The sequence below is a fragment of the Notechis scutatus genome, chromosome 2 (genome assembly GCF_049901735.1).
Source record: "Notechis scutatus isolate UNSWTSFEM ecotype Mainland chromosome 2, rNotScu1.2, whole genome shotgun sequence".
NCBI classification, from domain to species: Eukaryota; Metazoa; Chordata; class Lepidosauria; order Squamata; family Elapidae; genus Notechis; species Notechis scutatus.
The window spans coordinates 202,168,338-202,181,421 of record NC_142010.1 but is presented as its reverse complement, the minus strand read 5'-3'; the positions used below and the strand labels follow the sequence as shown (position 1 = coordinate 202,181,421).

Here is a 13,084-nt window from a genome sequence, read left to right as displayed (position 1 = left end):
CGACGTATTAATAGCCGTCCCAACAAAGACTACGAACGGTCCTACAAAGGTTCAAAGACACTGGCCTTAAGGTGAAAAAGGAAAAGTGCCAGCTATGCACAGAAAGGGTTGAATTTCTTGGTTACCTTCTGGACAAACAAGGAATTCACCCTACAGAAAAGAAATTGGCAGCCATCAAAAATGCCCCAAGACCACAAAACAAAACTGACCTACAAGCCTTCCTGGGACTCATTAACTATTATAACATTTTCTTATCCCACAAGGCGACCGTTGCTGAACCCCTTCATAGACTCCTCGACAAACGGGCTTCCTGGTCCTGGGGACGACGGGAGGAACATGCCTTTCAACAAGTTAAGGACCTTTTAACTTCAGATGCCGTGCTTACCCAGTATAATGAAACACTTCCATTGACTGTAACTTGTGATGCCTCACCTTTTGGAGTCGGTGCCATCCTTAGCCACGTCCTTCCAAACGGTACAGAGGCACCTATTGCATATTTTTCAAGAACCTTGTCAAAAACAGAAAGGAACTATAGTCACCTAGACAAGGAAGCCCTTGCCATTGTATCTGCAATAAAAAGGTTCCACGAGTATGTGTATGGAAGATCTTTCTCCATCATCACAGATCATAAACCATTACTCGGCATCCTGGCGGGCGACAAACCTACTCCACACATTCTATCCCCTAGAATGACAAGATGGTCGGAGTTCCTAGCCGCCTACGACTACCAACTGAGACACCGCCCGGGGAAAACCATTCCTCACGCAGACGCTTTGAGCCACTCTCTACTACCAGAACTGCAGGACGACCCGGCTCCTACACTACAAATACTACAAATTGAGACAATTCCCTCACCTCCACTAACAGCACAGGACATCGCATTAGAAACAAGAAAAGACTCATGCTTGGCCTGACTTCTGGGCTGGGTGGAGAGGGGATGGCCAGAAATCGAACCCAACGAAACCTTTAAACCATTCAAGAACAGACAAACAGAACTTTTTTCCCAAAGAGGGTGCGTATTGTGGGGAGACCGAGTGGTCATACCAGCAAAACTACAAAAAAAAGTCCTACAATTACTGCATGACGGGCACCCGGGCATCGTGCTCATGAAAGCACTGGCAAGAAGCTACGCCTGGTGGCCAGGTATGGACAAACAAATTGAAACCTGGGTCGCCACCTGTAGCAGATGCCAAGAGACGCACTCGGCCCTGCCAAAAGCTCCACCAACCGAATGGGAAATGCCCAGAGGCCCGTGGTCACGCATCCATATCGATTTCGCGGGACCTACAAAAGGGCATACTTTCCTAATAACAGTAGACGCATATTCTAACTGGCTCGAGGTTAACAAGATGAAAACAACCACCACAGATGCAGTCATCAAGAAATTGAACAGACTTTTTGCAACACACGGCCTACCAGATGTCCTGGTATCCGACAATGGCCCTCAATTTACTGCTCTAGCTTTCGAACAGTACTTAGCGGACTGAGGCATCCGACACGCACTGACTTCGCCGGCTCATCCAGCGGCAAATGGTAGAGCTGAACAAATGGTTCAATTCACCAAGAGAACTGTACAAAAAATGGAACAAGGCAACATCCATGATAAAGTCACCAGAATGCTCCTTCTCCAGCACATCACACCAAACAGCACTACTAACAAGAGCCCAGCGGAACTTTTGATGGCCAGGAAACTCAGATCACCCCTGGACCGCCTCCACGCTGCATACACTCCAGAAAAACCCCTGGGCTCTAGCAGCAAACACCGCGCTTTTCAGGTAGGAGACCCTGAATATGCAAAAAACTTTTCAGGAGACCCGTTGTGGATTCCTGCTAAAATAACTCAGATTACAGGCCCCCGCTCCTACCGCCTAGAAACCTCAGATGGGAGAATGTGGAAACGCCACATTGACCAACTACGGTCCAGGCTAACCACATGTCCCACCGGTGACCCTAATCACATCAGAGGGGGAAGGGAAACCGGGGATGCGGAAATAGAACCAACATCTGGCCGGGAAAGACAAACCCCACGATCACCACATCACAGCCAACAGAACTCACCAGCTGAAGTGGAGCCTTGGCCAACGGGCGATTCACCTAGAAGCAGCAGCCGAGCAGTTTCAGCGGACCCTGGGAGCCCAAGCAGTAGTAACGAAGCTGGCGACTCAACCATTCCGAGGTCACCAGAAGGGAGTTCCAGCTATGGAACCGGTTCACCGTCCCGGCCAATTCCAGCGAGCATCCCATTGGAAACCGAGACTGAACACAGACATTTTGAACTAAGAAAGTCAGGTAGACAGGTGCGAAGACCCGCCTACCTGCGAGACTATATAACCCCACCCCTTAGACGGAACCTAGAGGGGAGGGGTGTTCCGGACTAGCGGGCTTGAAAGCCTGCAACTCGGATTGGTCCGTAAACAGCGGGTCGTGATTGGTCGCCTCAGACTGATCTGATTGGCTTGCAAACGGGCTGCTGCGATTGGGTGAACCAAGCGCGGCAAAGTCAAATTGCTGTCATTGGCTGCCTAGCCGCAGCCAGCCCTATAAAAGGGGCTGCTACGGCTAGGATATTTCGCTCAGATCAGAAGTCACTAATAAAGAGCTGTTGTTACTATCTGAGTCTCGTCTCCGTTCTTGGACCCATCCTCCCATACTTAACAATTTCTGTAAACCTGGTTTAGGATTAAAGGAATGTACCAGCTAGCCACACCCAATTTAGATTTATGGAGAGAACAAAAGACCAGACCAGACCAGGTAACCACTTGAACAGCGTGGCACACACAAGAAGAATCTCATTACTTCGGGGGGGAAAAGGACAACCCCCCCAAAAATATGATTTGCATTAAATATGTATGTCCTGATACATATGTGCCCATGCAAAGACAGAAATGCTCTGATTTAAATAGAAATGCTTCTTCCTTTTGTAGGAAAGTTTGTGCCTTGGAAGTGCTCAATTTCAAAACTACTTTCCCTTCTTAAAATTCTTTATTATTAAATTGAGCAGCACTTTGAATAAAAGATATTGTCAGGTAGAAAGCAGTCCTATAAAAGGTAGACAATTGGCTACTCCAACAACTTACATTGCAGGAGTTCTTGGTGTTCAAAGGAGCATTTTACTATTGACCACAGTTTTTCGATTAACTGGCATTCTCCAGCTGTGTTTGGACCTCAATTTCTAGAATCTCCAACTGTTGACCAAATTGGCTGGGATTTCTAGAAGACTCATTCCCAATCTATGTGGAGAATCTTTCAGTGGCTTTCAGCATCATTTAACATGGTACACTTCTAAACCCACTTTGGGATTGCCTAAGTCGGAGGATTACCTTTTGTTCAGGATGGCTTACACTTTTGCACATGGGGCTGATGGATAACTTGGAAGGGTTTTCCTATAGGAAGATCACTGCAAAGATTGACAGTGGACCAGTTATGCCCTCCTCACATCCCTTACGCCTTGGTCATCTTGCATGTGGACTATTGCAACACTCTCCACATACTCTTGCAGGCCACTTGCAATTCACAACTGGCCCGAAATGCTGTCCTCTGTAACAATCTCCCCCTAAGCATTTAAACAGCTCATTTTCTGTCCTCCTTCAAGAAAATCTTAAAAATCTGTTTCTCAACCCAGGAAAAAGTCTAAGGTAAAGTAAGAGCTTCTTTGGGATGACTGTGGGTTGTTCTTTATTAATTATTTCTTGATATATTATTTATGGAGATTCTCAGATCATGGTTGTCCCTAATGTACTGCTTAAAAGGCAACTTGACTTTCTTGGGTTTTTCCCTGAAAACTTTTTGTTTCTCATCCAAGAAGCTTTGTTGGGAAATAATTTCTTTTTTTGGATGAGAAGTGAAATATTTTCAAGGAAAAAACCAAAGTTAAGTGTTGAACAGCACCTTTGGGACATTCTTGATTAATTATTTTTATATTTGGTTTGTATTGTTCACCACTCAAGAATCATCTGGACTCCAGTGGCTTTAAAATCTGATTTAACTAAACAGGCAAATAAATGTGCTGAGGATGAGTGTGTCAGTCCCAACCAATCTGGGCACATTCTTGTATTACGGGAGAGGATGAAAAGAGGTCTAAAATTTAGAGCTACAGGAAAATTTAAATTTAAAGGTCATTTGACTGAAGTATCTGAATCAAATGGATTTGGATTACCAGTTGAAATGAAAAAGGAATACCTCTGCAGCTGCCGGTCTCATCTTCAAAGTAAGTGCCATCTGGGCAGTATTCAAAACATCTGCCTTTGTATAATGCATAGGAAGTATCAGGACAGGCAATGCAGTCATCATCTTCTGGGCCTTCACATTCTCTGCAGAACTCATGACATGACAGGCAGTGGGTGGAGAGAGAGTAAAAACCAGAGGGACAATTCTGCAAACACGACCCATTGTGCAGATGGAAGGGAGGAACACACACTTTCAAGGAAAAAAAACATAGATCCAATCAAGATATGCAAAAGAACACAACTATCTTGTCTTTTATATGATAGGCAGACATATCCTCCTTCTTGCTTTGACATATGGTGGGTCTTATTGGGATGTAGATGGGATTGCTCACTTTGTGGAAAAGCTCTACTCTAAAAATAGATGGAAGTTATATGGCCTGATTCTGGAACAGTTACATTAAAATCTGTTACTTTGCAATGATGATTTTAAAGGATTTTCAACAACTCCAGAAAAAGTTGACTTAGCCTAACATGTTTTCAGTGGCCTTATAATCAACTCAAGCATGTTTTGAGTATGATAAAGAGCTGTGGTGGCGCAGTGGTTAGAATGCAGTACTGCAGACTACTTCTGCTGACTGCCAGTTGCCTGCAATTTGGCAGTTCGAATCTCACCAGGCTCAAGGTTGACTCAGAATTCCATCCTTCCAAGATCAGGAAAATGAGGACCCAGATTGTTAGGAGCAATATGCTGAGTCTAAACCGTTTAGAGAAGGTTGTAAAGCACCGTGAAACGGTATATAAGTCTAAGTGCTATGCTACCCAGATGCCCTTTCCCCCCCTTTTTATGGAATCTGTTTATGAAATCAAACCAATGTCAAAATAAAAAAAAATACTGTAAATTTAAATTTGAAATTGCTGGTATTCTTTACTTATAGAATAAAGAATGAGATTTACTGAGAATGGAACATCATAAAAATGGGGAAGTTTGCTTCTTTGGAGTTAAAGTTAATTCATTAGCATATTTTATTCTGAGTTTATTGGATCCCTTAAAGAATGAAAAGAACAGATTATAGATTTTCACTGTAGCAAATAAATGAAATATGAGAATACATCAATGCATACTATTTAGTCATATTTGGCTTTGTGACAAGTTGACAACTAGGCCCTAAAGTTGGTGTAGGCCTCTGTTTAATTGAAGGCCTCAAATTAAGTATATATAATAACACCGGCTGAGCTGATTTTGCAAGCATGGTGAAATATTTGCAATCTGCTGAGCTGAATTTGCAGGAACAGTAATAAGTTTGCTATCTGCTATTTCTGCAAAAAGCATGTTTGCTGGACAATCAAAAATAGAGTTATTTTGGATCACGAATGTCTGGGACATTGAAAAAACGGGGAACTGAAAGTAGCAGATGATAAGTGAGTTGGCATATACCTACAAGCGCGTATTAAGTGATGGACAGTATGATGTAATAGGGAAGTACATCTGGTAAGATTACATACCTCTGGGTGGACTTCAGAAGAAGAAAGGTATAAAGGGGGTAAATCTCAAATCAGGGCCATGGATAGTAGCTATCCTTTCTGGAGTTAGCTACTGTCTCTGGACCTCATTGCAATGGGTTGTTAGTAAGAACTGTCTTACTAGAAAAGTTGTTATGTTATGATGGCTTTTCATGTTCCAAATTGCTCATGAAATAAACTTCTGATCTCAAAGTAAGAGTTATTGCTTGTGGTTTGTCTGTGTATTTCTTTACTGAATTATTTTTATAACAGCTTAGTGTAAGGGGATTGGAAAAATATTACAAAAATATTTGTAATATTTATTTATTTATATGATTTATATAGTGACATCTCACAACAGTGACTCTTGATGTTACAAAGTTTAAACAACCCATAACCATCTAAAAATCATGATCAAAATAAAAAAAACTTGCTTGATATAGGGATAAATATTTACAAGTTAAAAACATGAATGTAATATTTAACTATAATTCCAAAATCATGGAATCCACTCGTTTTGAGAAATATTGCTTGTATCAGACATGGGGAATCTTAAGAGACTCTTTTGAGAGATTAGAAAAATACTATTATCCCACATATCATGATTGAATTCAAGAAACATGTAATTTATTCATTTTGAAACTATTTTTTTCACTCATAAAATAGTGAAAATAGTGAAATACTATTAAAAATAGCATATTTCCATTTGACATACATTTAATAATATATTACAAGCATAAATAAGGTTTAATGTAGTTTTATATATTGCTGTTAAACAATTAAATGAACATGCAGTGTGTTTAGGTGATTTATATCAACATAGTATGTTGTGTTTTATTGCTTTTTTCTATTTGCTTGTTTTAATTTATTATTTTTATTGTCTTTTTATTTGTTTTGGTGTTATCATTGTGTAACTAATTAATTGGTTGGATATGTATACACCACTGTTCTTTAATTATTTCTGGATATTGTTTTCCTGGTATTTATTTTTTAAAAATACAATAAAATTATAGGAAAAAAAGAAGCTGCATCTCCACTATACAGATGTGCAAAAACACAGCATCTTTTCCTTCTTTGGCTTCAGCTGGCTGGCAATGGCTTTCAGGTTGAGATGTCTGTCAATAAATTTTCATCATTAACTTCTGGATTTTGAATGGCTTGATCTCATTGCTTTACTTCCAACTGAAACTTTAAACAATCACAGGGAAGTTGTTATATTTTCTATACTTAAAAGATAACATGCCAAGATGAACTTTGAAGGACAGGACACAACTCAATGCATTCTGAAGAAGTTTTTACATTTTGGATGCGTGGAAAGGTTGAAACGCTGCATGGCTCACTGGATTCTTGGCTTACCTTTGCATTTGCTTTGATTAATACATTCCTGACACATCTGAGGACAAGCTTCACAGGTTCCATTGGCAGCAAAATACCCCCTGGAGCATTCAGGCTTGCACCTGAAGTTCTCTAGCAGCAAGGGCTTTTCACAGGAGAGGCATGTGGTGGCATTTTTTCTACATGTTTTGCATGGTGGGCTGCATTCCCCGCACTTCCCATCTTTAGCAAAAAAGCCCCTGCAGCAAGAGAGGGGAAAAAAAACCCAATCAAGTGATAGAATACATTATAATTCTCAGCAAAAGTACTGCATAGCTTTTTCTCCTTTCTGTCTGCATCCCTCAAATTTGCTTTTTCTCTGCTCCTTTCCCTTTTTACCTCTTAATTTTTCTGTTCTTGATTTTTTTATATGTTATATTCTTTTGAAATTTAATAAAGTTTTAGTTAAAAAAATATATCAAGAGGATGAGTTTAAAAGTATTTACAGTGGTACTTCGCTACTCATCATTAATCGGTTCCGGGAGGTGCGATGAGTATAAAAAATGATGAGTACCAAACAAATTTTTCCCATAAGGAATAATATAGTGAGTCACAAGGCAGCCACAGTCAAACAATGACTACCAGGACAAAATTTTTGTGTTAAAATGCATTGAGTACCAAATTTAATGTGTTTCAAGGCAGTTGAGTACCAAGATACCACTGTATCGTAACTATGTACTGATATGATTCTGAAATTGTAAGATAACTGTACCGAAATCCAGTTTCTGGATAATTTTCTTTTCAAGGTAAAACTTAAACAAAAGTTCTGTTTTACTTTCTCATTCTGAAGAATACAATTTGCTGGAGTTTATGAGCTAACTTTATGATTTCAATAATGTGAAAAATGTTGCTGCTGTTGTTTCCTGGGACACTTTTCTCCAACATTCTGGAGTCCCCCTGTTTGCCCACATTTCTTGATCTAAAAAAAAAAAAATAGAAGGTCCTTAGGATGAATTTCATCAAGGTCTGTTTCCTCAGGATTTATCTGAAAGTAAAAAGCTTGAGTGGTTGAAGACATAATCCCTTTGCCAAGGATCCTGGATTTCATTCAAAATAATTACATCACCAATTTCTTCTTTGAAGAACTATGGCAAAGCAATTTCATTCCCACCATACTGAAGAAGAACAAAATGCATAATGCTCAACTTAGCATCAGAGCTACATATCTCCTTATCGTTACTAAACTATGAAAGATCAGGTCCTCCAGAAGAACCCCAAAATATTTTAGCGCATTTCTCACTTCCTTGGGAAATGATTATACTTATGGATAGTTAAATTAATATTAATTCAATTATGTTTTTTTCAAGCTTCCGATACCCTGAATAAAGCAAGGGAAGCAATACAGGGAATTTGCTCAGAAAGTTTAACAGGTGATTTGAAAGGATCAAAGCAACAACTTTCATCTCAGTGTTTTTGATCTGGGAAAACATGCTCTTAATGGAAATGATGCTCTGATTGTAATATGGGTTACTTGGCCAATATTGCAGCTGGGTATCCTTAGATCCCTGATTTAATGATTCTACATCCTTTAGATAGGTCATGTATTTCTTAGGAACAATCAGCCTTTTGTAACTGCCAAACAGTCCTGAGAAAGAGACAGGTGCTTTAAAACAGGTGCAGAGAAGTGCTTTTTTTTTTTGCTTTCCATATCCTCCCTTCCCATATACTTCAAAGCCCTTTTTGGAACTGAATCTGAGGCCCTGCACAAACAAAATATTTTAGAAAAAAGAATAGTAAAATGAATGCCAATCACTCAGTCTTTCTTTCTCTCTGCCCAGTTGCTCATCTGATTCTAAAGTCTTTGTAAAAAGAAGGGAAACAAACAGGATTAGATCCTGTAGGGCCCCTGTCCTGAAGGCATTGATGTTCACCCTGATTGTCACCGTCCTTCTACTTTCTGGATCGTCACTATCCGACCAAGATATGCACCCAGCTGTGTCCCTATTTTCTAAACTCTTCTTCGTCTGTTTTAAATCTTAACAAGTTTATATATTTTTGATATTACACATGCATTATTTCTACATAGTTCGATTTCAAATTCCATTTTCTGTTTTTCACTTCTAATTAGCTTCGTATCCATATTCAATCTTTCTTTTCATTAAGCATATGAAATCATTGTAAACTAGATCCTTCTTTAGTCAATCTCTTGACTTCATCCTATTTTCTCCCTCCTCCTGTATTAATACCTTCTCAATAAGTTCTCAAAGGGTTGCTCACATTCTTAGAATGTTGGAATGGGAATCTCTCCACTCTGCTTAAAAACAAGTCTAGGAAACCCATCAGAGGAATCCAGAGGAATGTATATGTATCTTTGCAAACCTTCTGAAGAAGCCAAGGGACCTCATAGCCTTCTCCAAGGAGAAGGTTACAAATATTGCAATGTAGGAAAGGGGGAAGTGGAAATGCCGCACTGAAATGTGACAACCTAGGAGTTTGCAGCAATGAATATAAATGGGTACATACATGGGGCACTCCTGTAAGCATTTGCCTCCGTGCAAATAGTGTGGTGTGTTTGTACTGGACAAACATTTCAGACAGTGTTGATTTGCTGTGCATTCTTCACAGTCCTTGGTGCAGTTCTCGCATTGTTTTATCTTCGTATTACGAAAAGTTTGAGGAGGGCAATCGTGGCCACAGGTCCCAGCAAAAAGAAATTTGCCTGAAAAAGAATGATATAGGTCAGTGGTTCTCAACCTCTGGTCTGTGGACTTCTGTCATGATGTGGTCACAGGGGGTCCGTGAAGGCTTGAAGAAATATTACGATTTAAATCTTGAGTTAAGTCTTGGGGATCCATAGCCATGGTCCATGTCCACAAAAGATATTTAAAGGGGCGGGGTCTGTGGTGAAGAAAAGATTGAGAAGCACTGGTATAGGTATAAATTGTGCATTTGAAAGACAGCCAATGGTGTTATTGCAAACGTTGACTACCTATTATTGTTAAGACTTTTCTACCTATACTCTCTTGTGCCCATTTTGAAGAATTATAGTTTAAACATCCATTAAGACTGTCATTAAGGTTAAGACATTCAGGAATACACTATTTATTACACACCCACTGATTTTTAAAGGAGGGTTGTTCTTCTAATGGTGTTGCATAGGGACTCACCAAATGATTTTATGCTCTTTTTTCATTCATAGCTTAATGAGTCATTACTAAGAAACCCAAACTGTTGACAACAGGTACAGTAAACAGCCTTAGAATGGACAATGAAGATAGTAAGATGGTAGGTAGCTTTTGCCTCTTAGGGTCAACCTTCAGAGAAAAGAAACCAGAAGTCAAGAAATATACTTCATATTTGGACTTGGTAGAGTAGTAATGAAGGGTTTAGAAAAGAGCCTATGGCATTTTATGGAAGCAAAAGCTAGATTTTGAACAAGCCATACAGAAAGTGCTTTGATGCTTTTGAACTTTGGGACTCTTGACAATATCATGAACAGCCAAGAAAACATGACCAGGCACAAATTATCCTATGTGAAGGCACATTATGTGAAGACCTAGCTTTCTGGAGAAGATTGTAATGCTGGGAAAGTTAGAAGGAAAGAGAAGAGTGCTGTCAACAGCAAGGTGGATGGACTCAATTATAGTAGTTATGGGTGAATTGTTGAAAGACCTGAAGAACCAGTTTTGGGAAAAAATAATTATGGAGACAAGTCAACTAACAGTCAACATAGACTTGCTGACAGGTAATCAATCATCAGTCCAATACTAGTGAATGGAAGGTCTATTATTGTTTTCTATTGCCTGATTTGAACTGACATTTCCTGAGGATAAAGATGGAAGGATAACAATCATTTCTTCCATAAATAAAAATAAATACCATGGAATTATATTTTAACACAATGTCTCTGGGCTCTCTATAGGCCCACAGACATATTTATAAAATGAAAATAGCAGGCCACTGCAATTCAGTGCTTCATTTTGAATTTGTGCAGAAAAAACAAGGGATAAGCCACCACAGCAAATGTGAAACTTGTCATTTTGTATTGAAGCCAGCTTCTTATGATCACCATTTTATGCAAGAATCTTGCTTTCCAAATTCCCAATGTGTCTACTAACTTGACAAATGACATAATCCCTGTCATAATGTGGGTGGGTTGTTTGTATACAGAAGTAAACAAAGAACAATAAAGTGCACCTGGTTGTTAATAACTTGACTGTGCACACTTTGCCTAGCTTAAGCTCTTATTTAATGTAGAATATATTTAAAATTCCTACAAACAGCAATGCATAATGCTAGAAAAGAGCATCCCCCCCCGCATCTATTGGCATGACCTATACAGTTGTACATGTAGTTGTCGACTTATGACCACAATTGAGCCCAAAATTCTGATTGCTAAGTGAAACATTTTGTGAGAAAAGGACAACTAGGCCCTAAAGTTGGTGTAGGCCTCTACCTAATTGAAGGCCTCAAATTAACAATATATAATAACGCCAGATGAGCTGATGTTTCAAGCATGGTGAAATATTTGCAATCTGCTGAGCTGAATTTGCAGAACATCAATATGTTTGCTATCTGCTACTTCTGCAAAAAGCATATATTTGCTAGACAATAAAAAATGGAGTTATTTTGGATCACGAATGTCTGGGACATTGTGAAAAAGGGAAACTGAAAGTAGCAGATGGTAAGAGAGTTGGCATATACCTACAAGCGCGTATTAAGTGATGGACAGTATGATGTAATAGGGAAGTACATCCAGTAAGATTACATACCACTGGGTGGACTTCAGAAGAAGAAAGGTATAAAAGAAGGGGGAAAATCTCAAATCAGGGCCATGGATAGTAGCTATCCTTTCTGGAGTTAGCTACTGTCTCTGGACCTCATTGCAATGGGTTGTTAGTAAGAACTGTCTTACTAGAAAAGTTGTTATGTTATGATGGCTTTTCATGTTCCAAATTGCTCATGAAATAAACTTCTGATCTCAAAGTAAGATTTGTGGTTTGTCTGCAATGGTCATAAATATGAAAAATTGTCATAAGTTATTTTTTTCAGTACTATTGTAACTTGGAACTGACACTAAATAGCAACAGCAATAGCACTTAGACTTATATACCGCTTCACAATGCTTTTACAGCCCTCTCTAAGCAGTTTACAGAGTCAGCATATTTCCCCCAACAATCTGGGTCCTCATTTTATCAACCTCGGAAGGATGGAAGGCTGAGTCAATCCTGAGCTGGTGAGATTCGAACTCCTGGAGTGAGCAGTGAGTTAGCATGCAGTACTGCATTCTAACCACTGTGCCACCATGGCTCAATGAACTGTTATAGCCGAGGACTATCTGTATGTGGCTTGATGCCCAAATATCTGTAGGATTATGTTCTTTTATCTAGTGGTTTTCCCAGAAGAATCTCTCAGTTGTACCCCACTTCTATGAAGTGAAAATTATGGAAGAACGTATTTTTAAAACTACACATTATTCCATCTATTACCCAATTGTGGCACTTTTTCAAGATGGGTGATTAATGATTATGATTAATATGTTGTTCCCTTAATTAATAGTTGTATAATTTATTGTTCTTAAAAATTTAAATTTCCTATGTTTATGTCTGCATTCTAATTTTTTTAATGAATACCTTGAAATTGTTGATTGTATTTTTATTTATTTAGAAAATTTATATGGCCGCTCAACTCACTCATAGTGACTCTGGGCAACTTACATAGATAAAATCCCAGTACAAAAAAAAAACAGCGAATCCTTACCCCTGGGCTGACCACAATAAATCACTGGTTATCACTCTGGGGTCCCAGGTCCAAGGCCAGAACCATGTCTTCACAATCTTGCAAAATCAGTCTGAAAATAGCCTGAAAAATGGCCTGAAAATGGCCTGAAAATAGCCCCAAAACAGGTTGTTTTTCAAGCTGTTTTCAGGCCATTTCCCCAGGCAAAATTGGCCTGAAAACAGCCCGAAAAATGGTCTAAAAATGGCTCAAACAGGCTGAAAAACAGGTAATTTTTTGAGCTGTTTTCAGGCCATTTTTCCAGCCAAAATCATCCTGAAAATGCCCCCCAAACAGGCCAAAAACAGGCTGAAAAATGGGTGGGG

The 13,084-nt window shown here is 39.3% G+C and overlaps 1 protein-coding gene across 1 annotated transcript in view; it reads right to left on the bottom strand.

Moving 5' to 3' along the window:
* The window catches only part of LOC148132474 (proprotein convertase subtilisin/kexin type 5-like), a 43,671-nt gene that overhangs the window by 13,081 nt on the left and 17,506 nt on the right, over window positions 1-13,084 (bottom strand). Inside the window, exons 9-11 of the mRNA XM_087957825.1 lie at window positions 9,504-9,699; window positions 7,023-7,240; window positions 4,180-4,416 (exon numbers count right to left, since the gene is read on the bottom strand). Coding sequence (XP_087813951.1) covers window positions 4,180-4,416; window positions 7,023-7,240; window positions 9,504-9,699 — 651 coding nt within the window. The remainder of the gene's footprint in view (window positions 1-4,179; window positions 4,417-7,022; window positions 7,241-9,503; window positions 9,700-13,084) is intronic.